We start from the raw sequence: 24,529 nt of genomic DNA, 5'->3' as shown, positions 1-24,529 counted from the left end.
AGCAATGGGTGCTCAAGGCACGATTCCCAGCTGGGAACACTGAAAATGCTGTCTGTTACAAGCTGTCTGTGGCTCTCAGCCACTGATAATCCCTTGCGGGCCAGAATTATCTTTTAAAAACAAAGATTGGCTTCTGCGGCCATGTAAGGGCCCTCTGAGGAAGAGGCACAGCACAGCAGGGGACCCAGGTGTCACAAAAATTTTGCAACTGGCCTGTGCTGACCGAGGAGAGAGGCTAGGATGCAAGTATAGAATTACAAAAGTAATTCTCTATTCATGTGCATGAGGTGTCCCATTCCAATTGGGGCACACCAAATGTGGTTTTACACATGGTTCCTATACCTTTCAAGCGGTCAGATACATGATTTGACCACTCAGTACTTAACACACACATATTACTATTTTGAAAAATAACTATAATTCTATGGTGCCGTCATCCATCTGCTTCTTTTGTGATCTAGAAGTCCTTGGAGTTGGTCTTGCTACAGTTACTTACCTATGATGCCAGGTAACGGGAGAGTTTCACAGAGGCGTTGGAGGGCCCAGGATGCTGGTGTTGTCTTGGTAGTCCAGGGGCATCCTTTCTTCTTTGTGGATGGCTTTAAGATTCCAAGAAACAAAAGGTCCTTGTCTTTAAGGCAGAGGCTGTCCTCCTCCTTGCAGTGAGCTGGTGCCTTTCAGTTATGCAGACTTAAACCATGATTATGCTGTATACAAGGTAAAATATGTATCTCTTAAGAAAGCTAATACGATTTCATAGTATGAATAAAGTTCATACAATTTCATACTACGAAGACTAATTGGTACAATAGTTGGGGAATGAGATTCTCCTGACAGGAGCCTGGAGAGAGGCAGAGGCCTTGTCTGCAGTGCTTATGGGTTTGTGCCTTGGGATTGTTCAGCCTGGAGAAGAGAATGTTCTGTGGAGATCTAACTGCGGCTTACCAGTACCTGAAGGGGCCTACAGGAAAGATGGTGAGGGACTGTTTATCAGGGAGTGTAGTGACAGGACAAGGGGTAATGGGTTTAAGGAGGACAGATTTAGATTAGATATACGGAAGAAATTCTTTACTATGAGGGTGGTGAGGCACTGGCACAGGTTGCCCAGAGAAGCTGTGGATGCCCCATCCCTGGAAGTGTTCAAGGCCAGGCTGGATGGGGCTTTGGGCAGCCTGGTCTAGTGGAGGGTGTCCCTGCCCATGGCAGGGGGGTTGGAACTAGATGATCTTTGAGGTCCATTCCAGCCCAAACCAGTCTGTGATTTTGTGTTTTGCCAGGAATTGCACAGGGGCACTGCAGAGATAGAAAGGACTCGTCTTGACTAACACCTGCACTCAGCAGCGCGCCGGCGCCAGTGAGCTCCAACACCGGAGAAAAATGGGTGCATGCTCAAATGCGGATAAGGCAAACCGGTTTCCAACAGGCTCCTGCCAGGCAGAGGAGACCGTCCGTGCAGCATGGCTCCTCCCGCCCGCGCAGGTAAGGCAAGGTGCAGAAATGTCACATGCCCGCCGTGCGGGTGATTCCAGCAGTACGAGGCAGGCCGACTCGGCTCCCCTGCGGAGCCGGTGAGGTTAGCGGGTTGTGGGGTGCTGAGCCAAGCCAAGCCCCTTCCCTCCGCCGTTCTCCATCACAGCCTCCGGCCCCGCCCGCCGCCCTTGTGCTCTCAGCGCGCATGCGCGGGCTCCACCGGCGGAAGCGGAAGGTGCCGCTGCGGCGGCGGCAGGGGTTGGGAGCGTGCGGGCGCGCGTGCTGCCACCACCGGGGTGGTCCCCGCGGTTGCTATGGAGCGCGGGGGAGAGGGGGGCGCGTGACCGCGGCCCCTCCCTTCTCCTTCTGGCCTCGCCCAACGGTTGGTTTCGCCTCGTGCCCCGGGGAGGGGGGCGGCGGGAGGAGGGGCTGTGCGGCCATCGCGGCGCCGCTGAGCCGGGGGGGGAGGGAGGGGGGCCTTGGCGAGGGCACCCCCTCAGTGGGTACCGTGAGGGGCAGCCCTGTGGCCAGGCCTCTGCGGCAGTCTGGGGCCCGAGCGCCGGTCTCGAGTCAGGGACTCCATGGAGAGGCCGCTGCCGCCCTTCCCGCGGCGACGGGATGGATGGAGAGCGCCGGCTGCCCCTCGGGGCGCGGTTTGGCACGGTCCTGGGAAGGCTCACGGGTGGTGGGCTTTCTGCAGGGTGCCTGGGGGCCTCCTTGTCACCGGTCTTGGGTGTCGGCTTTGCCTGTGTTAAATCTGCCTTACCAGTCTTGGATGTCTGCTTTGCCTGCGTTAACGTTGACTTCAGGAGTGCTGTTCTCTGTCTAGAGAGCTGGGGAAGGGAAATCCTCAGCAAACTTAACGAATTAATTATCTCCTTATCTACCAAATAAAGAAATATTGTTGTCATTTTCCTGAGGCTCCACAATGCTGGGTTTTTTTGCTAAATGGTGAGGGCATTTGCTGCTTTTGTGGTGGTAACGGAAAAGGTGTGTGGGTTTTGTTGGCTATGTGCTCCAGCAACACAGCACAAGGAAATACGATGCCCTCTGACCTTAGTTTCACACTTTCGCTTTCCAGCTCCAGTAGTGAAATGAAACTGTAGGTCTTCATTCCCTTCGCACTGAGGATCCAAATGGTTATGTGCTTAAGTAGCATATGTTATCTGTCTACCAGTGGCTGTTTGGGCAGCAGTAGGTGAAGATAGTTTTCATGGATTTGCGATCCATGAGGATATAGTGTGTATACATTAATAGCAAGCCACATCCCAGTCCAAGCTGGTGTGCCCTCTTTCATGAATGCAGTCGTTGTTTATAGGTACGCCTTTCAAGATCCTATCTGTAGAAAAGAATTGGGTGGGAATGTCTTGCCAACCTTAACCAACCTGTCAAGAGCCACATAACAGCTGTGTAGTGCTGCCATCTCTGCTAACAACCACCTATTGTATAAACATGTGCAATGTCAGGTACATGGCATTTTGTCATGGCAGAAATATGCTGCTGCTTGTATTAACTGGTTATTCAGATACTAGTTTTGATAAACGGAAGAGCTGCAAAAGGCACAATGATAATTCTGTTCTGGCACTTGATAACCACATAAGTGACTTCTTGAAAACGTAGTTGAAAGTAATTTAGTTGCTTGGTTCAAGTACACTTTTTTTTTTCCTGGTGAAGTGTATTTTTAGTTTTACATCAGTAATTTTTGGCAGTAATTCTTAAGATTTCAGGAACATCATAGATCTGAAACTGCAGCTGGATCCACAAATTGATGGAGGCTGTTGCTTGTTATGGCCTTGCCTTGGCTATCACAAATATTATAGCAAATATATCTCTTGTGTTTCTACTTTCTATTCCTTTGTCTGTCTAAATCGCTTAGAATACAGCCTTTTTAGAGAGTGGTGTTTTTCTTACTCTTGAACTGTATTTTATAGAGCATAGTATTATGCAGTTTGTGTGGAGTCTTAAAATTGCATTTCACAGTGATCAATACTATGAATTATTGATCTCGGTCATTCTGGATTTGTTTAAGCATTTGTGAAAAAAGTTCTGGAATTCACATTTCACAATTTTTACTTTTCTTACTGAAGTAGAAGTCCAGGGCTAAAGTGAGGCAGAACGTATAGGATCTTGTTTTCTAGTTATGTATCAATCCAACAGCCATAGAAGTGCAAGAAGCAGGATGTCACCAGAGCTGGTTGTCATGCTTTGTAGGATGAGAAATTGAGTAGTGCTTGTACTGGATTTATTTATGAAACAGTCTTTTCTAAGTATGTTTTGGGACAATCTTCAGGCAAAGTTGTAGACGTTTTCTGAAGTTTGCCTATTAAAACAATCTGTATTACATGTTAACCTTTCCGGTTAGTGCAAAGCTTTCTCGTTTCTGGGAAGTGACTTTCTGCCTGCCTGACTCATTCTGTGGTCTCATTATAGAGTGGATGTCACATCAGAAGTCATATTGGAGGTGATTGTAATGAACAAATACTGAGTTTATGATACCATTAATTGAATTGGGCAGAAAGAAAAGGGTTAGGAAAAAATGCTGTTCAGGCAGCTTAAGGTAAAAGTATTTTTTGGAAGTGCAAGAGCAATTCTTAATCATGTAGGAAAGAGTCACGTTTTGGCAAATCTGAAGCTTTTCACAGCCACAGCTACCGTTTGTTTTCAAATGCTTTGTGTTTGAGATGTTTCTTTAGAAAGAAATTGCTATAGATTACAGTAAGAGGGAAGAAAACTACAACACCTCTAACATTAGTGTTGTGTGTTTTATCCTAAATTATTTAGTTGGAAAATTTTCACAGATATAAATCACTTAATTGTTTCTTTTAAACTGATTTGTTGTAAACCTGCTTTTTCCTCTACATGTTGTAGTTATTATCAGAAATGATGCATCCTAAAGAACAGAATTATTTGAGATCAGTCTTCCTTTCTTTTGACATTGTATTTGGAAGAGTAAATATAGATTTGTAAAGTGTCTAAAAAGAGACTGGAAATTCACCTTGTCTATGAGTTAAATTAGAATCTAGTGCTTCCTACCTAATCATTGGAATGTGCATGTGTAGGTTTTCCTTATTTTGTCCCTCTCCCCACATATATAAATAAGCTACATAAACAAAGAGGGAGAGGGCAAAAAGCTCACTTTACTGGAGGAAGTCAATATATTAACATTGTTTATGCAGTATACTGACAAAAGTATAATGAATAAATATAAAAATTTATTGTTATAATAGGCATGCAGGAAGCAGGTGTATCACAATTTGAAGTAACTGAAATGCACTGACAGTAGTTTTATATAGACCTTTTTCTCAACACTCCTGTCCTTTTAAATCTATATTAAAATTGTGAAATGGCCTAGAATCGAAATTCGAGGAACGTGAGTTAGAATCAGCATGTCAGTTCAGATATGAGAGGTAAAGGATCTGGATATCTGAATAGCTTGAGAGGAAGCTCTACTCAGTGGGGTGAGATATGAATAACAGAATAAAAAGTAGTCTATTATATGCTGCCTTTCAAAGCAGTGATGATGATTGCTTGAGTATCACACTCTTTTCTGTTTCTTTCAGAAAAGATACAGAAGAAGATGATGAAAAATTTCCCTTTCTTGAGTATGTGGCCTTTTTTTGCATAGTTCCAACTTAGTTGTGGAACTTCACACCAAAGGTATGGGTTTTGGGGTGTGTATTTGGGTTTTTTTAATTATTAAAGTGAATAATGTCATGCAGGCAAAAGTTACTCATTGAGTTTTAAAAGTTTGGGATATATTTCCATCATAGGCATTCTTATTGTTCTCTCCAGAATCTCTCTCGCTAGTTATTGCTCACACATTATACTTAGTAGGTCACTCGGAAACAAGTGTGTCAGTACTTATCTCTCTGTTTTGTTTGTTGCGCCGTTATTTCCCCTTCTGAGGAAGCGCTGTGAAGTCATGGAATCTCTGCTGCTCTGGTAAGATGGAAAACAGATGGATTCCTCAGCAGTCAGCAGTGTTTCTAGCTGCCTCTGTTATTTTTGGCCTCTGTGTTTCTGTCAGTCTGCATGATTTCCCCTTAATAAATCCATGCTGACTACTTGCAATCACCTTCTTGTCCTTCATGTGTTTGGAAACAGTTTCCAGGATTATTCGCTCCACCTTCCCAGGGGTCAGGGTGAGGCTAACAGGCCTGTAAGTTGCCTGGATCCTCCTCCTTGCCCTTGAAAACACAGTTGACACTTGCTTTCTTGAGTCCTCTGGAACCTCGCCCATCAGCTTAAAACATTCAAGCATAATTGAGAGTGGCTTCACAATGACAGGGCCAGCTCTCTCAGCACTCGTGGTGGCATCTCCTCAAGTCCCCTGGAAGTGTTATGTCCAGTTTGTTTAAATGTTGCTTAATGTGATCCTCCCTCGCTCAGTCTTTATTGCTCCAGACTTTCCCACTGGTCTCAGGGGCCTGGGATTACAGAAAGCAGGTCTTACCTGTAAAGAGCAAGGTGAAGAAGGTGCTTTGACCTTTTTAGTATCTTTTCACCTTTCGCGCTATTCAGCAACAGGCCTACATTTCCCGTAGCCTCCCTTATGCTGCTCATGTACATGTACAAGACTTTCCTTTTGACCTTCATATCCCTCACCAGATTCAACTCCAGGTAGACTTTGACTTTCCTAACCTCGTCCCTATACACCCAAGTGGTGTTTCTGTGTCAAGTGTGTGCACACACTTGATGTGGCCCCACTTCACCTCTGTTTTGTTGATGATCTCTATTGTCCACATCATAGGTCACCACCTCCATCTCCCATCATTCCTAGTTTAAACCTTCCCTCAGCAGGTTCACCAGTCTGTTGGCAAAGGTGCTTTTACCCCACATGGTGTCAAGTGGATCCTCCCCCCTCCCAGTCCTATGCACGTAAAACCTGAGTTCCGGCTTTTGACGCAAGCTGTAAAACCACTTGTTGGCCTGCGGGATCTGTCTACTCCTCAAGTTCTTCCCCTTCACCAGCAGGATGAAGGAGACACCACCTGGTCCCTAGGCCCTGGCCCTCATACTCCAAGCCATGTAGTCATGCTTGATGCACTCCCGGTCTCCCCTGGCCATATCCGTGGTGCCCATATGGAAGAGCAGCTGAGGGTAATAGTAGATTGCTACCAGCCTCAGTAAGAGCCTATCCATGGTATTCAGGAGCCAAGCCCCTGGCAAGCAGAAAATCTTGCCAGGTGGCAGGTTGGGCTGGCAGAGGCACCTCTGTCCCAACAGCAGGGAGTTTCCCACCACTGTTCTTGCCCCATCCTGCTTTCGCTGCCACTGTGCAGGCACAGCCAGCTTGGGCACAGCCAGCTTGGAGGCTGCATCAGGCAGAGCTCCCTGTCTTTGCCTGCTGCCAGGGCTCAGAACCTGCTCTGTAGATCAGAGCTGCAAGCGGAGCAGGAGCCGTCCTCCTGGTGCCAGAGCTCACAAGCTCCCAGACTTTGCCCGGCTCAGCATCTCCATGCCCAGCCTGACAAGCTAAGGCTCTGCCTGCACCTCCTTGGTGCAGTAGGGGTGCAGGTTCCTGTAGCTGCAGGGTCTTGGAGGAGATCTGGTCCATCTCTTTGTCAGCATCCCTGGTGAAGTACAGTCTGCTCACCTCCTCCCACAGCTTCTCTGCTCAGTGAGACAGATCCTCCAGCAGTGCACGCTTAGAAGGATATAGAATGGTTTTTAGTTCTAAACCTGCTGGTTGCCAAAGATAACTTAGAACAGAGGCACAGTAGGAACTGGCACATTCAGGAGCATAATATTACATCATTTATATGTCTAGAGACTGTACATATGTGTCTAGTATGTGATACCAGGTATGCAACAGACTATGGTGCGTGCATGCTACATAGACTAAAAGTAAAAGAATGTAAATATAGGCCTTAATAGTTTTTATGGTTATCATGAACTTAAAAACAGGTTTAAGGGCACAACAACTGTATTCAGTATGCAACATAGGTTTATAAAACAAGTGTTAGCAAATTTGATGCATTTTTAGGATAAAAATAAGCACTTAATAGCTACACTTGAATAGGCACACTTGCACTAGAAGACAGCAAACAAATGGTTATGATAAAGAGTGCATAGAAGTGTGGAAAAAATTCAGATAGCTTATTTGGGTCTGATTTTGATTAGACATTTGGGGAAAAAAACCCCACCAAGACATTAATGAAATTTGCGGATAATTTTAAGCAGAAAAATTGTGACTTGAAGTGAGAATAGACAAACATGAAACAAGTATGCAAAACCCCTGGAAGCAGAGATGTCTGACTGATAAACAAGGTGAAATTTCGATGTAACAAGTAGAAGCTGAAAGGAATGGAAAGAAATCCATCTGGAGTGTACAAGATCCCTGAAGCCCAAAAATCAGGGAAAATAGTGGGTAGGAGAGTAGCTTGGGGTTTATGGGTTGCAATATTAAGACGCATACGTGAAGGCAGCCTGACAAAACAAGTAACAGTAGTAATCCTTCCCTTGAAGGTCTTGCTGAATAATGCTTATGACTTCTAGTGCTGCATTTTTGTGAAGATCAGTTTATGAAGCTCTGAAGTTCACACTGTAGGACTTGGTGGGATTTCTTCAGTCTAAACTGAAAAGAACCTAGCACACAACTATCAGAATGGAAACCTTCATGTTTTAAGCGAATCATGATTAATAGTGAGAAAATTTACTATTGTATGATACCTTTTAATGATCTACATGAAAGATTTTAGGGCAGTGTGGTTCCTTTCTCTATTAGTTTGTTGTAAATGGCATGAAGGAGGTTTTTTAACCAGAGAAAAATGACAAATTCCTAGGGAAGCTTGTGAAAATTTTAGCATACAAGCTTTTCAAGAATAATCTTGAAATGTGGTTGGGAGACTGTGATAGGTAGGTGGGATGAATCCTTGTATAACATAAATAATTTTGTGTATTTCTTGTTTGCTTTGCAACCTTTCTATTTTGATGGGAGACTTCTTTAACGTTTATATCCTTTGCTGCTGCCAGCTGGCTGACTGTTGCTTGCTTATCTATTACTTAATAGTTTTTCCAGGTACTTGTTTTAGTTGCATCTTGATGATAATGTTACTTTTTAGTGAGATATAACTAGTTAATGAAATCGTAAAATATTACTCTTCCTCGTACTTGAACAATGTATGTGAAATGTCTCTTAAGTTTTCATTTAAATCTTTAAATCAATAGCTGACAGAGTGGGTTTTTTTTTTTCCTATTTGAATGTATGTGGAACCCTGTAGGTTACTAGTTAATTTACTCTCTTCTTTTTCTTTTTCTTTTTTTTTTTTTATTATCTCGCTAGGATAATCTTTTCTTCCTGGGTCGTGACAGATCATTACCTGTTTGTGTTCAATGGGACGACGAATTCACTTTGTTGTTGACCCTCAGGGTTGGTGCTGCATGGGCTTGATTATCTTTGTCTGGCTGTACAACACTATTTTCATTCCAAAAGTCATCCTTTTTCCTCACTATGAAGAAGGACATATTTCAGCCGTGGCGATTTTGTGTAAGTCAATTTAACTTAGCCCTTTTTTCTACTAGTAAAAATAGTATCTTTGGGCAGTAGTTAACATAGATGAGAAAGGTCAAGAAAATAAAAAATAAGATGAAGGATAAGATAAAGGATAAGAGTACTAGGACGCATCCTACATTTTTGTGTTCTGAGAAGTTGAGACACTTTGTTCATTTCAGAGGTGTTAGGTAAAACTTGTTTGTGTAGAAACTGGGGAAGAGCATTAATATGGCTTTCCGATCCTGCAGCTAGAACTTGGTGACAGAATTTCACACCCACAGCTCTTAGTGCTTGTCAGAATTTGGTGTGGAAGTACTGATGGTTGACAAACTGAGTTTTGCTAGTTTTGTCGTATGTGAGCTAATGTGAATTATGCACATAGGTTTTGCTGGGGAAAAGGCTTGAATTGTAAGTGGAACGAGCTTTACAGTGAAGATGGACCATTGGGAATGTCCTTTCACATAGAGACTCTGAGGTGTAGAATGATTGGTGCTTGTTCGGTAAAACACTGGAGGAACTTCCTAAATGCAGTAGTAAGGTCATAGTGGCATCCCGCTGGTGCTATCAAAAGAGTGTTCTCTAGTACCTTTTCCTGCTGCTTTTTAAGACTGGAGACTGCTTAATATTGTAGGCTGTATAGTACCAAAAAATATATCTGGAATTGAATGAGAAGGCTGAGTAATTTCAAACTCAGTGCTGGAGCATCTATATTTTTGATGCAGTGTATGGTAGATATTTTGTACATCTGAAAAAGACTAACAAATGCTTATTTATTTTTTCAGGTTATTACTTCTGCTCATTGTTTTGTATAGCTTCATTACTAAGAGCCTCAGTAGCTGATCCAGGAAAGCTACCTGAAAACCCAAAGATACCAATTACAGGTACATTAAGTTGCTTCTGTGTAATTGAAAAAAAGTTATTTTGTTGTCCTCAAAATAATTAGGAATCAGTTTGATTTTGTGAGATTTGATGGAAACCATGAGCTGTCTCTGCTGAAGGATATATTGTGAATGAAATTAAAATCGGTATGTCACTGTCTTTAAATTGTAAATTTCTAGAACTTTCCCTTGTGTAGACTCATAACTTCTTTTTCAAAACTTGTATTCCATCAGAAGTTTAGTTATGTAGGGAAATTTTTCCATGGGAAGATTTTTTTTACATTCTAGGCTTTCAAACATATTGCGTATACTTCTAACTCGATAATATTTAATAAAAAATGTTTAGAGCTAGTTAGTCATTAAAATTCTACAGCTTTTTTCTGATTAAATTTGCAAGATGTTGAAAGTGATGGTAGAAGGTACTCTTCTTCTGGATTTTACCTGTGCATTTTTTACAACTTTTTTTTCAGTGACTTATGTTTGTGTGGGCTGTTAACCAATGAAGTGTGACGCTAATTACATTGTGTTGCTGCAGAGTAGCAACTTAACATGTTGAGAATTCCCTTCTGCCTTTGTGAATTTATCCCACAATTCCTGTATGGTGTCCAATGTTCCAGAAATTGGAGGAAATTGGAAACCTTGATAATTCTCCACAGAGAAAGCCAATATTTTTATGAACTGTTTGATACTATTAAGGTGTTTTTCTAATGCATAGAGCTTTTACATAGCAGGTTAGAATGGAGTAGGGCTATTAAACAGCATGAGCTTTGTCATGTTAACAGTAAGTACTTTTTGAATATAGAAAATGTATCAAATGCAGTGAGGGGTGAATATTTCAGTCTTGTCTTGCAACGTGGTGGATGCCAGGAGTAACATTTTGCGCTCTCTTCCTGATGTTAGTGACAATCTGGGACGATGCCTTTGGAAATATGATCTGTTTAGCCTCAGCACTGATGTTACAATGTGCACAAACGAGGCAGCAGTAGGAAGAAGGGATTCAGATGTGAATCGCAGAAAATCTTATGCCCGTGTTCTTTCTGTTCCTGGTAACTGAGCTTTTGACCCAGCAAAATGAAAAGTCTCTCAGACTTGGGTTGTTGCTGCAGGAAGAACAACATGGATTCTGCAACCTGAACTGGAGAATGAAAATCACATTTATGATGGAATGTTCATTTACCTGCAAAATACCAGGACCACTACAAATTCCCTTTGTGAACATATGTTTCTTTCTCTTTTAAGGGATGCCTTTGAATAGCTCTCCAATCTCTTCATGCTCCATTCATTTCATATGGCAATGATACTTTATAGATGCTTTTGAAGATGGAACACTTAGGCTTGACTGTGACAATGATACTATGATTTGGTGTGTGCTATATGAGGGGTTTTGTACTTTCTAAAGTAGCACTTCAATTCTCTGGAATTCTCTAGGTTGACAGGAAGATACATTTTTGCATGGTATAAATTGTATTCAAAAATGAGGTTGGGGTGTTTCTGAACTCTGCTGGTAGCTACCCTATTAGGGAGTGACACCTTTGTGACACTGGATTTATGGGAACAGATTGTAAATCAGTTTCCATCTGGCATTATTACTAGTTTAATAATCTCAGATATTGGGTTTCTTCAGTTCCACTGTCCAAATGTTATTTTGCAGCAAGACATGATTAAAGCTGCCAGCAGGTGGCTCAGAAGTGCTGAATTTATTTTGCTTACATAGGGACAATGCTTTACTGAATAAAATTTCAGAATGCCCTACTCTAAAAAATAAGCTTATTTTTTTTCCACTGGGATTTAAGAAATTTCTTTGCATCAAAAAAGTTCTATTTAGGTAGAAACAACCAGTCAAAGTATTTAAGATTCTCCATCATGCACCTATTTTTTTTAAAGATGGAAAATGTATACTTCTGTGAATGGAAGTATTATAGTGTCGGTATGATTTGTTTCCCATGTGAAGATGAAATTTCTGAATATATAATTTGAATTCTCATTTTCAAAAGCTTCCCTAATTTGGGTGGTGCAATTTGAGATAATAGCTAAGCTGAGCAATAGCAGCTCCTGGTAGTTTCAGCTACTCAGTATCTCTGGAGATCAGCTTAAAGAATCTCACATTGGGTATCCAAAAATACAAGCCTAGCCTCTATCTGTTCTTTGGTTGCCTTATGTGTAAAATTGCATGTTGTGAGATGTATGTCTTAAAATGCTTTGAGATGGAAGATGCTCCTGAAGCATTCATTGTGTGTTTTGTTTTAGTTAGCTAGCTTTGATAAATTCGAATAGCAATGTTTCCTCAGGAAGTTTTGGAATGAATGGCAGAAGGATTGTATGATGGTTGTGTCTAGCAGATACGTTTTTTCACAGCGGACATGTAAGAAAATAACTGAAATATGTGACAGCTTTTGTGCTGTAATAATTACTCCCTAGAAATACAATAGAAGGAGAGAGGATTCTGGAGAAGAAAACTGGCATAGAGTGACAGCAGTATCTTCCAGTTTAATTAAGGTGACAGTGGCGAAAAAAGTTTTTTATATGCTGCTAACCCTTCTCAGATCGTAGTAAGAATTTTTTTTCTCCTTGAATCACTAGCATGTAGATTCACCATGGGTGTGCTATACTGAGTTTAAACCTCTCAAATCTGTCTTTACTTTTTCACCTAGAACGAGAATATTGGGAATTATGTAACAAATGCAATATGATGAGACCAAAGCGTTCACACCATTGTAGTCGTTGTGGACATTGCGTGAGGAGGATGGATCACCACTGTCCATGGTAAGACCAGGACATTTGTTCTAAGAATCTACTATTGCTTCAGTGAAGCATTTCAAAGTTCATGATCTTGACTGTTGCTCATTTGTCATATTTCTTTCCCAGTAGTGCTTAATCATTTAGGCATTTAGAGCAGGGAAGGAACAGCTTTGAGACTTTCTTATGTCTACAAGTAAAACTGACAGTAAGAACTGTTGCAGTGTAACATCTAATCATAGTCAATCTGTTGTATGCCATATAGTTTTAGAAAATTCATATATTTTGTTTAAAGAATTGGAAATTTTACTCCTAAAACTGATCCCAATGTAATTAATTTGCACATGGCAAATTTATTTCATTTGTTGCCATTTAGTCTCTGATGCTGGAAAAAAAAAATCAGTGGGAAATTAAACAGTATTTGTGTTTCTTGGATTGAAGTAAAAGATTACCATTTCACTATAGGAGGGGGTGCTCTTTATAATAATAAAATTAGGTCATTGTTTTTAGACAGTTTTTGGGTTTTAGTTTACTGAATGGCTGTGCTGAGTAGAAAATGTTGACTCATACCATGCCCCACTTGTTATAGCCTCTCTGATTTTGTAGCGAAATTGCTTATTTTACTATTTTCTGACTGGTTTCAGTCAAAATGAACTAATCTGGCTAAAATTCTCTATGTAAACTGGTTTTTGTAGCTTAAAATGAAAATAAACATTCCTGTCAGTAGTTTTGAGGTATCATTTCCAGCAAGACAGCAATGATGAACTGCAGAGGACAGAACTGACAACAGAATCCTCCTATGTTGATTTAGCCATTTTTCAGCTACCCTTTTTGTCAATTGTTACTTCAGAAAATAGTGCCAGCATAGTGCTTTTGTCATTATGGCTTAGTTTGGTACTGATATCTGTGCCAATGCCTCATGAAATTGCACCCCGACCACATTTTTTGCATCGATATAACTTCTGTGAAGCAGACTAGACCTATATTTCAAAGGTTTTGAATCTTGAACTTAATATTTCTAGAATCCTTGTAATTCCTTTACTCCTTTATGTTGGAGTGTGCAGAAGGAGTTTCTGAACAGAGATGCCTGTTCTGTCTTCTGTGTCTTAGGTTCCTTCCCAATTCATGCTTATTTGTCATTGGGGTATCCTGTGATCACATTTATTTCAAACCATTCATTTGCATTTCCAGTTTTTGGACTCCACATAGTTCACAATCAGTATTATCTTCAGCAGAAGATAATACATACCACTGTGGCATTTTGCAGAGTTTTAAAAAATAATTTGGTTACTTGAGTATTACTTAAAATTGTAGTACTATCTTTGCTATATAAAGATACAGAGAAATATGTCTCCTATTCTAAGCAGCGATCTCAGTAATGCATCCTACATTTCAAGTGGCAGTGTAAGGAAACCACTCCTTACAGTAACTGCCATCTCTAACATAGAGACCATCACTTTAAGAAAGGTGTGGTTACTCAGTAGTTCTTAAATAAATAGCTCCATAAATAATCAAATTCTCTTATTCACATTATCATAACTACACTGTTAAAGTCTTTATATTTCTGTCTTTATATATACTTTGTTTCTCTGCAGGATTAATAATTGTGTTGGTGAAGACAATCATTGGCTGTTTTTACAGCTGTGTTTCTACACTCAGATCCTTAGTTCCTATACACTGATACTTGATTTCTGCCATTATTACTACTTTTTGCCTCTGAAAAAAGAAAACTGGGTAAGAATCTGTTTTCTCTGCGAAGTGAATAAATATCTAGTAATGCAATGTAACTTAATTTGATGTCTAGTTACTACATGTTTCTGCTGGCTTGCTTGTTGACAGTGAAGAGGTTGGAACTAGATGATTTTTAAGGTCCTTTCCAACCCAAACCATTCTATTATTCTATGTGTGTTATCAAGTGAGCAAACTGATTTATGGTAAGTAACAAAATATTGTTCTAAAAGGGTATATGATTTCTGTGTGTTAAAAACACAATGTTAGCTTTCTTAGGAATCTAGGAAAGGAGGACAGAACCAGTCAGGTTCCTTTACAAGTGATTAGTGAATACTGGGTGGAAGCAAGGAAACTACTTTAGGTGTATTCAAATTTCTTTCTGCTTTCTCTGAAGTAAATTTATGCAGAGTATATATTTTCTATCCTAAGTACCTATTTAAAAATGCTGATAACGCCAGAAAAATAAGAAAAAGCATACTATCATTCTGAAACGAGAAAAATATACATTGGTTTTGAAGCAGGATTTTGTGTTGCTTTGAAAAGGTCATTTGGGTTAAGGGAGAATTAAGTTTGGTTTGTTTTACTTGGACTCTATGCCATTACCATATTTCAACATCTTGTCATCAGGAAAATGCAGTTGAACACTTAAACAGAAAAAATAGACTTACACATTGGAATAGAGTAAAAAATTATGGAATTTCTTCCATTATGGAATTGAAGTTGTAAAGTCTCTGTGTCTGGTGCTCATTTATGTCTATTATCTGTAACGTTCAGAATATTCAAGAGGTTTGCTTGAAAGTTGCTGAATGCTTGAAAGTTCTAGAAGAGCAAAGCTGATACTATTTCTTTTGAAGCAAATTATATGAGATCTTGCTCATAAAGAAACATAAAAACTTCTACCCAAAATCTGAAATGGACCTTGTATTTGTACTGGACTATAACAAATACAAGTGCACTAAAGAGAAAAACCTAGAAAACCAGTTTAAAATATATTCACAATTAGAAAACATTCCAGATGTCCTAAGTGAAGAGACTAAGACCATCCTAGAAATTAGTAGTGTAGTCTAAATTTTGTTGAGATTTTTTCCAAGTACTGAAATGCTGCAGATTTTTTATTCCACGTTGATGTGACACCCCAATATACTCTCTGCTGGTGATGTCGCACTGATCTTTCAAGGCTACTGGAGACTGGCCTTTGGTTATGGGTAAGGCAAGGCCCGTTTTCCATTTTCTTGAACAACTGAAGTTTGTTATATTATTTTGTATCCTAAAAGGTATAAAATAAGAATATGAAACTTCCTGTAAAATTCTACTTCTGGAAAAGAATGGGGCATAGCCTTCCCAGCTTCTTATTTGCTCCCATACCAGTATGCAGTGGATGTGATGTTCCCAAGAAAGCATATGTGAAAATGGTGTGTCAAAGGAGAGCTGAAAATGTAGGAAGACTGTACTCCTTGGATCATCCAGAACTGATAAAAGTGTTATATTCAAGTTGATATATACCAACTTTTTATTATATGGACTGTACCAAAGTTGAGGATTTTTGCAAATCTCTCTTAAAATAATTTCTATTCTAAAGGAATTTAATTTTTTATTTTTTTAATCTTTATGAATATTTCCATTTAAATGGTTTAAGGGACTCTATAAATATGGAAAAGAGAACAATTTGCTGTCTGCTTGGCGCATCTTTCCATAGACACTGCCTTGTAAACGGAGCCAAGCTTATAAAATGTGTCTCTTAAAATGGCATAGTCACATTTTTCACTTTGTATCCAGTTTGTTGCAGATGGGCTTTCCATATTCACCTTTTTTTGACAGGCATTGTGAGATTTGAGGGAGCTATTTTTATTTGTTGTAGCTGCATTCAAGTTAAAAAGTATATGAAATTGCAATCTTTCTGTATTAGTGAAGAAGTCTGTTGTCTAAGTAAAATTTCTTATGAATGTGTTACATTTTGGGCTTTTGGAAAGTTAATGTTTTTGAAAGGTAACTACATGTAAATGCCTTTGCTTCTAGTTTCAGTAGCTTTGTAAAGTTCTTTGCAATTTCTAGACTCAGTTAAACCTACTACCTTTCTGGACAGAGTAACCTTATACTTTCTGTATTCTGAAGGCTTCCCATGCACAGGGTTGACGGGAGGTTCAAGCGCAGAGGCTTCTCAGTGATATTGATCTGAATACTGGATGGGGTATTGCAATGCTTCCAGAAAGAGTGTTATTTTCCAAAGATAAAATCTTTTATGAAATTGGCCGTGCTTCTCTAATAGTGTAGTTTCATGGTAGAATATTTCCTTTTTATCGTGAGAGACCGCTGAATGCTCTAACAAGTAACTACACTCTGTCTGGGTAACGAACCCAAGTTCTGTTTGTTAGCCTTGCTTTTTAAAAGCAGTGTGAAAGGGAACCAAATTATTTGCTTGGAGGTGGTCTGTGCAAGAGAGAAAAAGGGAAATCGTATTTACTTCAGACAATTTACAACCTCTGAAGAGGTAATAATAAATAGTTATTAATAATAGTTCAGGAAATTAATACATGTAAAACTTTGTTCTTGATGGTTTAACTGGGCTAAGTCTTTTGGAGAGAGGCCTACTTTTCATATCTACTCTTTAGAAGATGTGACAGGTTAGGAGGCAGAATACATATGCAGTAATTATTTTAACCCAGTTTAATGTAGTTGCCTGAAGGTTCCCATGTTTGGCTGCCTAAATTTACACAGCGTCATAGAAAAAACAGAGTACTTTGTTCTGATTAGTTTTGTTTTGTATTAGCTGGGGTTTTTGGCTTTATCAATTTGCATATGTGGACACTTCAAATGACACTCTTCCTTTTGAAAAAACGGATCTGTGTTATAGTATATAACATTTTGTGCCCCCAATATGTTTATACTGTATAGAAAAACTTAGTAGGCACAGTAGGTCTGGTCTGTTCAGAGCTTTGTTAACTCTAGTATTACATTCAATAGCATTTAGCTTTCTCAGGTTTTTCAGCTGCAGGATCGGGGGGCACACACTGAAGTATAGAAAACTAAGAATAATTTGTCTGGGTGTCTAGTCAATATATCTGCCTGGAAGACGACATCAAAGCCCCATTAAGCTGATTTTTTAAAGTGGTCCTAAGAATATAATGCCATAGAACTTTGTGCCACAGAATAATTTGTCAGAATTACGTAATTTTGACATCAAATGAACAGGACCAGTGAGAAGATTTGCTTATTATTAGTTAGGTTTTTAGGCAAGCATCCTGCAAGATTCTTTTAGTCTTTGTATATCAATTAAAGCTGAAGTACCACAACATTCCAGAGACCACAGTACTTTCTGTCTTTCATGGAAGTGCTATTCTTTGTCAAAATTTTTCCTGTAACCTGCAGCTTAAATTTTCTGAATTGACAGGGGCTAGTGTTTAGCACAGATTCAAAAAAATGGATAATTTTTTCTAAACAGCCATCTGGAATTAGCTTACTTCCTGCTCATTAAAAATACTTGTGAATTTTTTGGTGGTATGCCCTCATCTTAATTTTTATTCTTTGGATTTAAAATAGTACATAACACAGAAGCTGTAGAATTAAAATTGCTTTTAACGCTATTGTGAAATAATAATTTTATCACTGTACTCATTAATGCATTATGAAAATATGAACACTGTATGCATGTTAGTATTTCCTGCTGAATGAAAATTTGTGGTTTTATTTTCAAAGAGTTAAGTATGAAAAACCCGAACTTTTTTAATTACATAAGGTAAGGGTGATAGCTTTAAAGCCTATGGAGGAAGCTATTTTCAATAGACATACAATCTTTCAGCTTCAGGTCTTATGGCAGAAAATTGCTTCATAGTATTCTTGGCTCTTGTAATTGATACGCCGTCAGAAAGATGGTTTGTGGTTATTGCTTCTGTTTGTCCAGCAGGAGGAGTACAATTACTGCTAGAAATGAAGGAAATGCTAATTAAATTGTCTACGTGAGCTCTTAGCAGAGAAAAAAAAATATATATACTTTCAATAATACAGCATATGAGTTCCTCTGCTAGCTTTGGTGATTTTCAGAGGCTAGGACTGGAATGTTCTTAATTTTGCATCTTCATTAAAAAAATCGAGGTCCAGAAGTCTGTATCTTTTAGGAAGTATTCAGTCTTGTGGATAGTGAGATGAGAAAAATAAATACTAGTCTTGTCATGACTACATAGTTGCTCTCTACATGGCTGTGTTAGCACAGATTCTAGACACAGCTGCTCAAGTAGAAGCAAAAATAAATGCTTTGGCAGTATATTTTACCTGATTCCTAGAAGACTTTTAATCTTTTCAGCAAAAGAAGTTTTGCTGATACATTCTATTTGCTAGAAGTATTTTCTTAGAATGATTGTCATAGCAGAAACTACTGAAGTATAAAAACCTAAACCCCTGTGCTCTGGTTTAGTTTTATTTTGTTGCTGGTTCTGCAGTTATCCATTGTATATTATGAAAATATTGTTACTTAGTGAATTTTTAAAATGTTCTGAGCTCTATTGGTAGAGGGAGGAGGAAACATCATGGAGAGCCTGCTCTATCTGGGACTCAGCTTTCCCAATTCCAAATAAAAGGTGTTGGGAAAGATTCATTAGACTTCATAAGAAGATTATTTACAGCAATATTTATTTTGATATTATGTATTAACTAATATTAATTAAGATCTGGAAATACGTATCATGCAAAGTCAATTTGTATTGTAAAGAGAATCTAAAGGAAACCTTTTCTCTTAGGATCATGAAATGACCTACAGGATGTGAGAATTTTTAAAAAAATGAAAGTACATTAAAATTTTCCTTCTCACTGCTCTGCAAAACCAAACTAACCCTGCTCTCCTCCTGTATAAATATAAGGGAATGTATATGAATATTGAATTAAGCTAAGAAAGTAAATACATAGTCTGCAGAGAAAAGATGGGAACGGCTGAGAGGATAACATTTTGTTTAAACTTAATGTATTGATAGTGTCATTTTTATGTGAAGGTTGTATGGCCTTTTCTTAAAATCTGTTCTAGTCTGAAATGATTTCAGAATTATCACTTTGGATTGAACTCTGTGTAGACAATCATTTTTGGAATCAGAGTGCTATTCCCATTTTCACTTTAAACCAAATCAGTCATGAATCAGACTTTGGAAAATTACTCATTTAGTAGACCTGAAATATTCCTGAATCAAAAAGTACTTTACATAAACATTGGTTGTTATTAATAATAAATATCTCTACAAAAGGGCTTATTAGAATGCAGCTTGTGTTCTGTGAATTTTTTTTATTATTATTTTTTTTTTAACATGACTGAATTTTCTCCCTTGTACCTCTCCATCCTCTTTCTTCCTGCAGTCTGTATTTTTTGCTTGGCTTTTTTGAATCCGACAGCCTGGCTTTGTTCTGTATTCTACACTGTTTTTATGATAGCCAAGTTGATAGACTGACTTCATCACCAGACTGGAACAGACATCCTGAGCATTTGCAACTGAGAATAGACAAGCAGGTTAGCATGTGTTACATGAGGTATCCCTTCCCCAAGAGAAAGATGAAGTATCTTAATATATTTTGTTAGTATATTAATTTCTGTGTTTATCATATTTCAGTAAAGAATCAAGATTGAATAAATGAATTCTTGCATTGTAAATGATAATTTTATGAAGGTGTTGTTTTTCACTTTGTCTCTTCTGAAACATACACAATAGTCCCGCGTTGGTCCTACTGAAGGCTCTGTCCTCTGTACAGAATGTGCTATTTTTAAACCAATACTGTAAGCCCTTGAAAATAATAACCCAATACTGCAAATGGCAGGGATTCATTAAAGGTTTTCATGCTTTTCTGTTGTTGTTGTTGTTAGCAGGGTGAAAACAAAGTTGAATTTGGAACTGGTGGACATACCATTGATTATGATCTTGACCTAGACACATCATTGGTTTTGACCTCTCTCCTGTATGATAGCTATAATAGCTGTTTTCCTAATCTATGGTAGCATTCACTGTAGGGATCATCCATAACAGTCGAATCTCACAAATGAAGACATGGCATGTATTCTGCCATGGGGTTTGAGAGGTCTCGTGTGAATTTGTCACGGAGATTGGCTTTCTGTGGAATGTTTTGGTGTTGCCTGTTAAGATAAAGATGCCAGATCTCATGGTTTTTAATCTGTTCCTCAACTTACTCGACAGACCTACACTTTGTTTCTTATTTTGTGACAAATTTCTATTGTTCACATTTCTATCCATTTTTATAAGTAGTCAAGAATCTTTGCAGTTTGACTGGATGGATAGAAGTAGTCACTAAAGGGAACTTAAAACCCTTTAGAATAGGCAACAACCTGGGGGGGAGGGCACATCTGAGCTGCGTAGGAAACGCTAACTAGAATGACAAGGGCGGTGATCCACATGAACTGAAGTTTTGACAGAGCAGTTAGGCTATGATGTTGACAAATGTAGAGGCGAAAGGGGCTACCAAGGCCACAGATGTCAGCCTGACCCAATGAAGAAGAAAGCTGCCGTTGTGCCATAAGAGAGAGTTGATGCATTGGTGATGTTAGGTTATGCTTTGTGGCTCCATCTGTGTAGTTCTTTCTCTTAGCACAGACAGTGTGATTTGGGGGGGGGGGGGGGGGGGGCGCAGTCTGTGTCAGTACTTGTACTGCACTGAGATTGGTGAGTCCTAAATGGTGTTTGAACAAGGGGATCTGTTCAAAATACATTGATAGAGGGATTGATTAATTATTGACTAGTCTTCAAGGTTGATTTATTATAGTTTGGGGTTTTGTAGATAGGAAAAACGTTTTTGTCAGTTCTGAGAAGGAATAATAAAACCAAATAGGGTTGAGCTTTTATGTAAAGCAGCAACATCCTAAATATATAATTATTATTGTTATTACTGTGACCTAAATGGATTTTTTTCAATGGTCTTTTTTTCTATTTTCATGGAGTCACGTTTCTATTTCAATGCAGAATTGTGAAAGTAGTTCTGTTATTAAAGTCTGATTATCAAAAGCCTCTATTCCTGCATAAACTTTGGTTTTCTATAGGAAAATGCTATTCTGTTTGTATAGATTGCTAGGTGAGGGCACAGTGTTGATTGCCTCAGAGACTTTGATTCTCGTAGAGTTGTGTAACAGCTGGAGGAAGCATTGGTGATGTCACCTCTTCTCAGTAGTAATTCAGCAACCCACAGTCCTTTGCAGTAGATGCTTTCATCTTTTAGGGAGGGAGTAAGGAAGGAAAGTCAGAGTAGTATTCCTTCATCTTCACTTCAGTATGAAAGGTCTTTCCTTTACTGTGCCTCTAGTTTTAACATGGGTTAGAAGGGCCAAATGCAAAATGCAACCTGTCTTCTTTACTCTAGGATTTTCAGTGGTCATGGATTGGGTGATGTCTCTTTTTCCTGCTGAAGATGGTGCTCAAGAGAAGCTCTTCTAATAAAAGTATTGGGGGGGATGCTAAGAGCTGTGTTACAAACTTTTTTCTAATGGGAGAGTGTGATGCTGGGTCCAGAATGTGACTTCACTGTTGGCACTCTTCTCTTACATCTCACTGTTTTCTGTCAAGTTGAGTACATTAAAACATTTCTGAAATAATAAAAAGATATGAAGATATGAAGAGAAAGTATTTTTCAGCTAGTAGAACTTGTGACTTATCTTGCTTTTCTTTAAAGCTTTTGTGTGCTGGTGGAAACGGGAAAATGATTAGTATGAATGTTTTTATTTTGAGTTGATTTAACTTTGAATTAACTCATTAACTGAGTAAGAAAAGTTTTTTTTTTTTTAAAAAGGAAATTAAGCCTATATTTTCTAGCAGCAAGAAAGGCCAATACTAACAAGAGCTGGCCTACCAGTTCAGAAAAGACTGGTGGGGTTTGCTTTTTTATTTTAGCTGCTTAACTAGTGATTTGTACTTGTTCATTAAATACTGACTTTCTTCACAGCTTTAGTAGCCAGTATAAACTTTTTTCCTGGGTTTATATTTTAAACCTTCGTGGAAATAATTTAAATCTAAAATCAGACTTTTTTACTACATACAATTTGTTTTAACTGTTCTCTGTTTAATTAAAACCTGTTATTCCTGAATCTAAGAATTCTTCTTCCTTAAGTCCTACTGGTTGAATGTAAAGAAGGGGGGTTCAAAAGCAGTGTTGGTTTTTGGTTTTGTGGTTTTGTTTTTTTTTTTCATTCAGTTCACTTTTATGTTCTGGTTGTAATTTAAAGTTTACTTGAAAGGTTTTAATAGTTTCCTGCTGTGATCTGGCTTTTCTAAGTGGAAAAACAGATGTGTACATTCAAAAGACAGCCTTGAGAACATAATCGTAACTTATAAATAAGAGAATGAGTGTGTTAACTCATTATCAAAGGGTAAGATGGGGTGTGAACTTGCAGTACATCTACAGTAACTGCCATGTACAAATGTTTTCCTGTGATAAAAATAAGGTGTTTTATCCTTTGAAAAAGATCTATAAAATTCTCTTACACTTTTCGTATTTTCTACTGGGTGAGAACAGGCTTTCCAGAGCAGCTAATACAGTAAATTCATATCCTTCTGTACTATGAGGCAACTTGGTTCTGTACTCATATCCAAAGTTATAATAATCCGCTTAAGGCCAAAATTTAAAAAATGAAGATAAGTTTATGCTGGATAATAGACAGTGAGACCAATCCAATAGAGATACTTGGATTTTGTAGGTACCATCTTTAAGAGTCAAGCTAGGAATGTTGTTATTTTTATTACAGAAGAGGTGATGTTAAAATGAAATTTACTGTGGCTGGGAGCCAAGGTATAGGGGTCTTATAAATGAGACTGTTTAACAGAATGGTTTTCTTATGTTCTGGAGCCTGTGTGTAGCAATCTGGCACAGCTTGAGATGGAGGATTCAGGAATAACCCTTTTGAGCTTGATCTATTCCCAAACCTTAAATACCTGAATGAGGTTTTTTAACAATCTGGCAAAAAAGCCCAACTGTTTACATCTATAAATAAAAGATTATTGGTTTATAATTTTAGCACCTAAACGTATTGATGATTTGCAATGTAGCTCAAAAATCCAGTATTTGCCTTCAGCTGCACTTCTTCAGAAACAGCTCTTATTTAGTATTTCCACTCAGTTCAAAGACTTAAATGAATTTGTAAGTGCTAAAGTCTCTCTTCTTTCTGTCTTGTTCTAGGATGTTTTTGTATTTAGGCATGAACTTGCTCTCCTAAGAATATCTGCCTTCATGGGTCTAATAATATTAGGTGGAATAAGTGGACTCTTTTACACTCAGCTAATGGGTATTTTCACTGTAAGTATCTAATTTTAGAAGTATATATTAGTTTTGTTTTCAATAACATTAATAAAAGCAGAAGGGCAGATCGCATTTAAGGCAAGAATAGAGAAACACTTGCACTTAAGAGGCAGCTATTTGGTATGTGTTCTGTCAAGACTCTTGTCTCCAAGGAAATCTTAAGAAGCTCTTCTAACAAAGAAACGTCTAATAATTCACCTATCCAGGCAATTTCCCAATTTGTATCAGTAAATATATTGTCCTGGAATTGTGGAGTATACAAGGTATGTATTTGTGTGTTTTGATTTTTGTTTTTATTTTAATCTCTTATGTGCTCTGGTCTCAATTATACTTTGTGACAGTAAGACCCGCTGATAATTCATACATTCTGAGAACACAGAGTTTTTGTTAAGTATTTTAATAATTATGCTTACTTTAATATCTCTTCAGTTACTAAACTGTGGAATGGAATAATGTACAATTTACAGTCCAAATGCATATTCTGTATTGAGAGGTACAGAAAAAAATCCTCTGCATGGAAAAATTTTCCAGTTAAATTACTTTGGTAACATAATAAATATCTACAAGATATTTATTTATTTTTGTCGCTGTAAGATCCTCTCATGTACATTAGAAGTTAATCACTGCAGTGAATTTTTTAAAGTTATCTTGAGAATCCATAAAAGTGTTTGAAGTACTGCAGTGTTGAACAGAGGGAGTACATTAGTTGGATCTATACATGTCTGAAAGGGTATATGATCTGGCCTGCAAAACTTTTAAAGACAATAATATACAAGATTACAGCATCTTTGTGACTACAACTGATTGAGATCTGCCTGAGATTTAATTCTGGGATTATGAGGGTTTACACAGTATTAACCTTTGTAGGTGCATAATGGAAAACCTCCTAACTGTATTATGTAATTCCTTTGTATGGAATAAAGGACAAAAATTACCGTATAGTTTTTCCTTC

The 24,529-nt window shown here is 38.4% G+C and overlaps 1 protein-coding gene across 6 annotated transcripts in view; it reads left to right on the top strand.

Annotated features, from left to right (window-relative positions):
• Window positions 1-1,716: 1,716 nt before the first annotated feature.
• The window catches only part of ZDHHC21 (zinc finger DHHC-type palmitoyltransferase 21), a 57,133-nt gene continuing 34,320 nt past the window's right edge, over window positions 1,717-24,529 (top strand). For 3 of the 6 annotated variants that reach the window (XM_054809208.1, XM_054809211.1, XM_054809210.1), the window contains exons 1-7: window positions 1,717-1,852; window positions 5,031-5,127; window positions 8,756-8,959; window positions 9,748-9,846; window positions 12,495-12,606; window positions 14,175-14,313; window positions 23,458-23,574. In XM_054809208.1, the coding sequence (XP_054665183.1) occupies window positions 8,806-8,959; window positions 9,748-9,846; window positions 12,495-12,606; window positions 14,175-14,313; window positions 23,458-23,574 (621 nt within the window). In that variant the 5' untranslated portion in view covers window positions 1,717-1,852; window positions 5,031-5,127; window positions 8,756-8,805. The remainder of the gene's footprint in view (window positions 1,853-5,030; window positions 5,128-8,755; window positions 8,960-9,747; window positions 9,847-12,494; window positions 12,607-14,174; window positions 14,314-23,457; window positions 23,575-24,529) is intronic. The other 3 variants (XM_054809212.1, XM_054809213.1, XM_054809209.1) reach the window with 2 other exon arrangements.

Source organism: Grus americana, chromosome Z (assembly GCF_028858705.1).
Source record: "Grus americana isolate bGruAme1 chromosome Z, bGruAme1.mat, whole genome shotgun sequence".
NCBI lineage: Eukaryota > Metazoa > Chordata > Aves > Gruiformes > Gruidae > Grus > Grus americana.
Note: the sequence above shows the minus strand (reverse complement) of the source record. Positions and strands in the feature narration are given on the sequence as shown.